General features: G+C 38.0%; 3 protein-coding genes across 4 annotated transcripts in view; 1 reads left to right on the forward strand and 2 right to left on the reverse strand.

The window, feature by feature from the left end:
- The window catches only part of LOC116843631 (uncharacterized protein YJR142W-like), a 78,553-nt gene extending 75,794 nt beyond the window's left edge, over positions 1-2,759 (forward strand). The window contains exons 1-3 of one of the 2 annotated variants that reach the window (XM_032814179.1): positions 502-763; positions 872-1,076; positions 1,157-2,759. In XM_032814179.1, the coding sequence (XP_032670070.1) occupies positions 758-763; positions 872-1,076; positions 1,157-1,992 (1,047 nt within the window). In that variant the 5' untranslated portion in view covers positions 502-757 and the 3' untranslated portion in view covers positions 1,993-2,759. Of the gene's footprint in view, positions 1-501; positions 764-871; positions 1,077-1,156 lie in introns of those variants that run through there. The other variant, XM_032814178.1, reaches the window with a different exon arrangement.
- Positions 1-9,282, reverse strand: part of LOC116843637 — a 15,755-nt gene that overhangs the window by 4,834 nt on the left and 1,639 nt on the right. The gene's annotated exons all lie outside the window — the stretch shown is intronic.
- LOC116843635 (probable rRNA-processing protein EBP2 homolog) lies at positions 2,618-5,097 on the reverse strand. Its single transcript, XM_032814193.1, has 3 exons — positions 3,808-5,097; positions 3,641-3,721; positions 2,618-3,551 (listed from the first exon to the last, which is right to left on the reverse strand). Exons 1-3 carry the CDS (start codon positions 3,844-3,846, stop codon positions 2,757-2,759), a joined length of 915 nt encoding a protein of 304 aa, XP_032670084.1. The 5' UTR covers positions 3,847-5,097; the 3' UTR covers positions 2,618-2,756.

The raw sequence follows: 9,282 nt of genomic DNA on the forward strand, positions 1-9,282 counted from the left end.
TATATATATATATATATATATATATATATATATATATATATATATGCGATGCATCATGCTTCACCTGAGATCAACATTACATGTATGTTACATACAGGGTGTCCCGAAGTCCCATGATGACCCTTGGTGAGAACGTAGAACGGATTGAGGTGAGCAAGAAAGTCCTGTGCCGTTTTGCGATATTCGCAATAGTTTTTGAGAAATTAATTATTTTGTCTCAACAAATCAGCGTACAGAAAGCGGCAGCGGAAAGAAAGATGCCTTCGGCCGACGTGCGACCGTGACACTCGCGAATCGTATCTCGCCGCATCCCTCCGCCCATAGCTACGAGACATAGCGAGTCTATGTCTCGTAGCTATGGGCGGAGGGATGCGGCGAGATACGATTCGCGAGTGTCACGGTCGCACGTCGGCCGAAGGCATCTTTCTTTCCGCTGCCGCTTTCTGTACGCTGATTTGTTGAGACAAAATAATTAATTTCTCAAAAACTATTGCGAATATCGCAAAACGGCACAGGACTTTCTTGCTCACCTCAATCCGTTCTACGTTCTCACCAAGGGTCATCATGGGACTTCGGGACACCCTGTATAACGCTGCGTATAACAGCAACAATGTTTTCTTCTTCTTCCATATAAACAAACTGAGTCTGTTTGACTATTATTTAAGAAAATACAATCTGAACTTTGAGGAGAGTTTCCCAAATTTGTTAATCTGAGGATTGTTTTCAAAAAACTTCTGAACTAGTGCAATAAGTTAGAATGAAAGAAAGTATACTTGTTCCACTTATCCTCTTATTAATCTAATTCAGTAGTTCTTGAAATAAACTTCTATACTTATACACCTATGTTTATGATGTATCATCAATTTTCAAGGTATTCCAAGTGCAACCAGAATACGTGCAACTAAACCCAGCCTTTCGAGATTATGCAGAGAGAAGTGCACGTGTCGATGAAGTGTTGAGAGAATGGAAAGCAGGTGGAAAATTCATAACACTACGTGGCTGGAGGGAGGAATGTCATGAAGTTCAAGCTCAGTTTAATACCATCCCACTGCTTAAGATGGATCGCTCAGCCACATGTATGTACAAAAATTTGTTGTTTGCTACAATATTCATGCTATGCAATTGAATATCAATTATACTGTTTTAAAAATGACAGGCTTATTCGGCATTCGGAAATACGGAGTGAATATAAATGGTTATGTAATGGATCCTGTCAAAGGTTTGTCAATATGGTTACAAAAGCGTAGTCCTAACAAACAAACGTGGCCGGCATACTGGGACAGCGTGGTGAGCGGCGGATTGACTGTTGGTTATGGCATAAACGAAACCGCGATAAAAGAGGCATTCAAAGAAGCTAGAATTCCGAATAATCTTATTGCTAAGCTCAAGAGCGCCGGTTGCGTGTCGTTCTTTTTCGAGAGTGAGAGGGGTCTGTTTCCTAATACGGAATTCGTATATGATCTTGAACTGCCACCGGATTTCATACCGAGTAATAGCGACGGAGAAGTAGAAACCTTCGAGTTACTACCCGTTAGTGAATGCTTAGAGAGGATACTCTCCCCACACTTCAAGACTACGTCTGTACCGATCGCCCTTGACTTCTTAATTAGACACGGATACATCACAGCGGAGAATGATAAGGCGTCATTTTCCTTTTTTATCGTATCTCGTGTTTCACTCTCTCTCTCTCTCTCTCTCTCTCTCTCTCTCTCTCTTTCTCGGCTCACCTTATATGTGCGCTTGTGTAGCTGCACGTACGGCGCCCCGCGCTGCCTCGAATTTTCAATCTGCGCCAGCCACGGCACGTCCGCCGAACGATACCCGCCGGTCTACGAGGAACGACGACAGGTCCGGATCATTATCGGTATCGGGATATATCCATCGATGGATCAACCGCCGACGGATAGCCGGACCGCCCGGCACGGGGAGATGAGCGTCGCGCTCGCATACGTATGCATCGGTGCGCGCGATTCACGGGACGACGCGGTGTAATAGACGATATAATCGGCATCCTATGCGTGTAGCACCGTGTACATACAACGGATTGTCTAATGCGGAACATGTGTTAGGTGATCGAATTCTGATGCTGCGCGAATTTCGTCGCTGAGAGAGAGGCGCGCCCCTTCCCGTCCCCCGCTATCGTTTTATGTGGATGTTTAGGAGTGATTCTTTTTACGCGGATTTTCACAAAACAGAATCACTGTTGCGCGCACGATAATACGAACGACCGTGGAAAGTCGAATTTTAATTCACGGGAGACGATCTCGATTCACACGCTCATAACACGTAATTGTAACATTAATACGTAACATTAATACGCAATGTATGTATCATCGATTGGTGTTATTATCGAAATATTCAGTCCTAGCAGAATTATTACGTGTACACGCATTAGTGTAAAATATGCGATGTCCATTAATTATCGCGGTCGCCGCGAGACAAAAATTGCAACGAGCACGATATGCAAATTCGCACCGCGCGTTTAATATAATTCTCCGAATGTGTCTGCGTATCGCGACGAAAATTTGCGTTTTCTCACGAGAAAAACAATTGATGCGCGTTTTAGCGGTATTGCGAAGCTTTGTCGGATCTTTCGGAAAATAGGTAAGACGAGAAATATTTTATTAAGCACATATTTTATTGAGCAACATTTTATTAAGCGCGAGGCTTTAATTACGTTGTTGTTCTGATTTTCGTTATATGCAAAAAGGTCTAGGAAAATTGAGATTATTGTAATTAAAAAAGGAAACCTTTCATTATTTCTTCTTAGCTTTCATTTGCATCCTACGACTCTTTCCTAACCTCTGATTTCCTTTGCCCTTCGTTCCTCGTTTCCCAGGTTTCTGAGGCCGTCTGTACTCGGAAACGTCGGCAGAGCTACTCTTTGTGTTTCGCTTGTTGCCGCGTTTTTTACCACCAAAGCCATATTTATCATTCTTCATTTTTGCTTTTAATTGCACCTTTGGATTTATCTTGCGATTCTGCTGTTTATGTTGTACATTCTTCTTTTCCTCGAGAAAATCAAGATCGTGTCGTATACCCTTACGATACTTTTTGACCTCTTCAAGCATTTTTTTCTTCTCTGCTTGTTTCTTCAATGTTGCCTCAACTTGCATTTGCTTGCCTATCTTCCTCTGTTGTCTCAGTTGCCTGACTCTCTCCGATCTCTGAGCAATAACTTGTTTCTTCATCAGATTATCCCTCACTTTTTGCATGTGCTGATCAGTTTTGGCCATCTCTGCGAAATAGTCATCTGGCCTAAGTGTTGGCACTCTGAGTTTCTTTAATCTAGCAATGCCATCCATAACGGCACCTTGAGCTTGACGATGAAACATAGTTTCCCTGCGAAAATCATTTAAAATAGGATCTTCTGATGGCTCATACTGCGGTAGCTTTTTGTTTCCTTTCAACTGCTTAGAGTGTCTCACTTCTTGCTCCTGCATCTGCAGCGCTAACTCAGGTGCCAATGGTGCTGGTGCATTCACCATATCTAACCTCTCAATCCATGGCAAGTCCAGCTTGATTTCGTCCAACTTTTGCTTCATGAGATTCTGCGAGTTATTTAAGGAGGAAGTTAGATTAGGTTAAATTAAAGTAAACATTATCGTGATTATCTGTAACGAAAAAGTTGACTACTTACGACACGATTCTTGAATTGCTTTGTTTCAATCGCGACATTAAGACCTGGCTTCAGTAATCTCTTTGCAAAAATCGCTTGCAGCTAGCCACGTGATTAAAAAGAGGTTGAAATAGGTTAGGATACGCATGATGCATGAACGAATGTAAACATAATTCGTGATACTTTACCTCTTCATCGGACGAATGACACTCTGATGTATCCGACATTGCGAATAATTTTTTGGCACTTTTATTTCAACGATTTATTTATTAATCTAAAGTATTATTCCCGGCACTTCACACTCTCTAAAGCTTCTATCTCGAAGAAAAAAATCTCAATCCATTCGGCGTGTAAGAAACAAACCTAACATGACGCAAACGACCACGCAAGTAGTTCCTATAGAGCCACACGATGGTGAAACTCGTAAGCTTTTCAGTCGGTAAGTGATGGTAAAGACGAACAGAAAAAATTATTTGACAAACTTCCCTCATTTTTCATCTTTCTATCAAATATGAATATTTTGTCATAAGTACGTATGTTGATTATCGATATAAGAGTAATCTTCAACTTACAAAGTACAACTCTTCCTATCACTTATACATCGTCTTTATCGCAATCCTTGGCGCCAGAGCAATGCGCCCTTTCTCTTATATTCTAAGGTACATTCCAAAACATCCTTTTTGAGGAACATTTTACTCAATATCTACAGTTCACGTTACATATACTATAAAGCATCGAATAAAATTTCCTCAAAAAGGACGTTTTGAAATGCAACCTAGGTGGATTAGTGAATTTCCGAACGAAAAACATGTTTCGGCAGATAAGAGATCTGTTCGTTCCCGAAGAACTTCTGAACTAGTGCATACCGGTGCAATAAGTTAAAGTGAAAGAAAGTTTATTTGTTCCGCTCTGACGTGCATCAGAGCAGAAATTCTTCGAAAACAAATAGACCTAAGATTCGTGGATCACATTTGCTAGAATCTCCTGCTGGCACTCATCACTTTCCTTCGACTACAAGGCGAACCATTAGAAAAGACGAAGCTCCTCTCGCGCAGTCCTATCGGCACAATCCGTCCCGTGATTATTCACGATATTCTGTCAATGCGCGACACTTACATTCGACACTCTCGGGAACGATATTCAGTACGCTTGCTTCGACAAGCTGAACCATGCGAAAACGAAACGATCCCACGAACCCACGCAATTGCACCGCGGCCATTCCGTACCGAGCTGAACATTACCGCGATTAAGTTTCTCGAAGCATACCGATACGCTCAGCGCAACGCTAGCCAACCAATCACACAATCCACCTAATCTTTGAAAAATCAAATGCGACGTCTTTTAATATTATTACGTCGTGTCCACAATGTACAACTGTACAAACAAAATGATTTGAATATTTGATTCGTATTCGAATGCTTCGAGAAATTGTAGGCTTTTGGTAAGATTTACACTGACATCGCGTTAATTCGAACCGAATTTGCTCTTACCAGAGAGAAGCCTGAGAGCGACCACTAGCTTGATTTAATGGCCAATGCTAGGCGCATTTTCAAGACGCCATCTAACAAAGTGCGCATTTACTACATTCGTTAGGCGCATTTTCGTGGTGGTAACGATAAAATGTGCCTGGTTCATGCCCGTTGTACTTCCGTACAATGATAGTAAGTTAAAAAAGGACAGACGTCCAATCGCTCTTTTCTTGTCTCACCACTGATGAGTGAACCGCGCGATGTAAGCACGAATCAAGCTAACGGTGAACTTATTGCAAAGCTTATCTCTCTTGCTAAGATTATCTCTCATCAGTCTCGTCTTTCTCGGACTGCGTTCTATGTAATTTTGTAAGGAAAAACGATTTGGAAACTGGACAATATGAAACAATAAATAAATATACAAGTTTAAACATGCCGCTCATATTTCTTGCTTATTTCTTGGCAGCCACAAAAGATATCGATGTGATTCAAAGAAAACAATGTTCTTCACAATTTATCCTGTTGGAATTCAGAGTTTATAATGATACTAATAATACTAATACTATAATAATACTATTAATAACGGTTCGTTAAATAAGCCGTGGAAGCGTGCATACTTTTCGACGTCGCTAATAGCCATTTTACTATCAATTGCATTTTTCGGGCATTTCTTGGCAACCACTAAAGATATCAAAATGATTCAAAGGGCACTATCTGCTCCACAATTCATCTTATTGGAATTAGTAATATATAATAATACAAATAATACCGAAGACCAAACAGCTCGGTTCGAATCTCGGCTCAATAGTTTAGCTGAGACTCCAAACACACTGGTTCGAATCTCGGCTTAATTTAGCGAGAAAATTTGGTAAGATATAGTGAAATATAGGCTGCGTTCGCTTTGGGCGCTTACGCGCTATAAGCGTCATTCTATCTTTAACGCTCATTACATGCGGGAAGAATGACGCTTACAGCGCATAAGCGCTCAAAGCGAACGCCATAGTGGATCTAACGTTGTGAACGCGACTTTGGGATATTGAAAAATTATTTTCAGGATACTGAGCGTATTACTGAAGGAATAGAGTCACATTGACTCACATTGTGATCTGAGAGATGATGCAGAGTAAAATAATCAAACTTCACATCATTTTCGAAAATACATCTATGCAAACGCGAAAATTACTTCAAAAAACTGTAAAATATTATACCAGGATGTACTTTAGATCCTAACATTATATGACATAATCACCTGCAGTAACATGACCGACTTTCGACCCATAAGCAAGAATCCGACATTCGACACTAAGTCCGACATTCGATCTAATATTATAAACGCGATTTTGAGATATTGGAAAAATATTTTCAAAATTCTGGACGTGTTACTGAGGGAGTAGAGAGACACTAACACACATTGTCATCCAGCAGACGATGAAAAGCGAAATACACATGTCATTCTCGAAATTAAACTTTCGCAATCGCGAAAATTACTTTAAAAAACTGTGAAAAATTAAGCTAGAATGTGCTCTACATGCTATCATATGATCTAACCTGCACTAACATGACCGACTTTCGGCCCATCCGCAAATAGGTAACACTACGCATGCGTGAGAATCCGAATATAATACAATGATGGATCTAACGGTATAGGTGCGATATTGAGATATTGGCAAATTATTTTCAAGATTCTGAGTGTGCTACGGATGATATAGAGTGACACAAGCACATATTGTCATCCAGGAGACGATGCAAAGCGAAATTAGCATACTTGATGTCTTTCTCGAAATTTAACATCTACAACCGCGAAAATTTCTTTAAAAATCTGTGAAAAATTACCCTAAAATGTGCTCTATATGATATCACTATATGACATAACCTAACATGACTAACTTTCGCAGAATAGGCATTGCGCATGCGCGAGAATCCGTATATAGTGTTACGATGGATCTAATAGCGAATTCGGTAGCTTGCACTAGTGCGCATTGAGTGCGCATTAAGACTTGTTTACAGTACATTCTTATATTTAAGATCGTGTCTTAAATACATATTTAAAAACATTTTAACTAATAAAATGATTCGTACGGATGTTATACATATCATATTATGGTTAAAAATATTTGAGAATTTATTTGAGAATTATTTAAGACAATTTTTAAATATAATAACATACTATGAACAAGCCTTAGTGCGCACTCAGTGCACACTAGTGCAAGCAACCGAATTCGCTATAACATTATGGGCGCGACTTTGGGATATTGGCAAATTATTTTCAAAATTTTGGTGCTGCTGAGGGAATAGAGTGATCTTAAGGCACGTTGCCATCCAAGAGATGATGCGAAGCGAAATACATAGACTTCATGTCATTTTCGATAACACACTTTTGCAAACGCGAGAATTTCTTCAAGCAACTTTAAAAAATAATCCCAGACTTAACTAACTCGACTTAATAAATTAGCGAAAACTCAAAACACTTCGTTTCAAATCTCGGCTTAGTAATTTAGCGGAGTCTCAAAACACATTGGCTCGAATTTCGGTTTAATGGTTTAGCGGAATCTCAAAACACTCGGAACCGAATCTCGGCTTAATAATTTAGAGGGAAATCGAAATATTTTGGTTCGAGCTTAATTTAATTTGTTGTCTTTAATTTGTCGGAATTTAATTTGTCGTTTTGTCAACAACAAACGCGTATAGATAAGAAAATATCTCCGAAGAAATAGTATGTCGTATATAATACGGCATAACAAGTTATAAAGTATATTAATCATAGTATATATAGAATATATATAGCATAGGTATAAAACATATATAGAGCATAAAAAAGCATACATAACATATACAGAGCATATAAATATGACATGTTGAAATATTATATTAAGTCAGTAGGACCACGATTTCTCTTAAAGGATGTGGAATACAAAATTGTTTTTAATGGTACAAAATTACATTAATCGTGTAGTATTTTATATTATCAAAAATGATTTTGTACCTCGTTTTATTTAAAAAAAATATTGAGGTCCTACTGACTTAGTATAAAGAGAACAAAATGAAAACTGGTAAAAATCGACAGAAAACGATAGATTTTATTGTTTCTGAATTTGTACTAATTTGTACCACCAAAAAAAGTATCAAAATATTTCTGCTTATCTCTTAAAACTACTCCAAACTTGACCAGCCTCAAGAATCGAATGGGACCTATCACATTTTTTAGTACTCATTTTGTACTATTTTGTACCACAAAAAAAATTTGTACCACGTGCTGTTTTAAAAAAAATGGTAGCGCTGCTAACTTGATATCAAGCTAGCAGAACCAAAAAAATAAAAAATAAAAAAATAAATAAACCATGGTATACACAATTAATACTGGATTTGTACTAATTTGTACCATTCGAAATAAATCGAAAATTTTATATTTTCCCCTTTAAACAACCTCTCCCTTGTCTAAACTTAATATATTATAAAGATAGCAGGATTACGATTTTTCATTTTTTCTTGATGGTACAAATTAGTACAAATTCAAAAACGATAAAATCTATCATTTCTTGTCGTTTTTTACCAGTTTTGTTCTCTTTATATTAAGTTAGCAGGACCACAATATTTTTTTAAATAGTACGAGATACAAAATTATTTTTTATGGTACAAACTAGTACACAATGAGTAATAAAAAACGCAACAAATATAATTTGATTCTATCGATTTAATTCTTAATAATCGAAAGAAAGAAATTTTATTTTTGAGGTTGGTTAAATGTGAGGTTGTTTTAAGGGGTATACAAAAATATTTGCAAACTTTTCTCAGTGGTACAAATTAGTACAAATTCAGAAACGATAAAATCTATTGCAATTTGCCGTTTTTTCAATGATATTTACTCTGTTAGCTTAAAAATAAGTCAGCAGAACCACAATTTTTTATAAATAAAACAAGGTACAAAATCATTTTTAATGGTACAAAATACTACACAATAAGTACTGAAAAATGCAATAAATTTGATTTAATTTTACTGATTTAATACTTAATAATCGAAGCAGAAAGCTTTATTGTTGAAGCTGAGGTCAAAATTAAGGTCCCAGTAAGCAAATTGAGCGCAGACTGCGCGCAGATTGGCAGCAAATTTGATCAAAAACCCACAGCAAAACCATAGCCATCTGTGTCTACATTAGGCTACGGTTTTGGTGACAGATCTTGCTGTCGGGCAATTGG

The sequence above is a fragment of the Odontomachus brunneus genome, unplaced genomic scaffold, assembly GCF_010583005.1.
Source record: "Odontomachus brunneus isolate Ranch 3 - 2012 unplaced genomic scaffold, Obru_v1 Obru_scaffold_034, whole genome shotgun sequence".
Lineage (NCBI taxonomy): Eukaryota > Metazoa > Arthropoda > Insecta > Hymenoptera > Formicidae > Odontomachus > Odontomachus brunneus.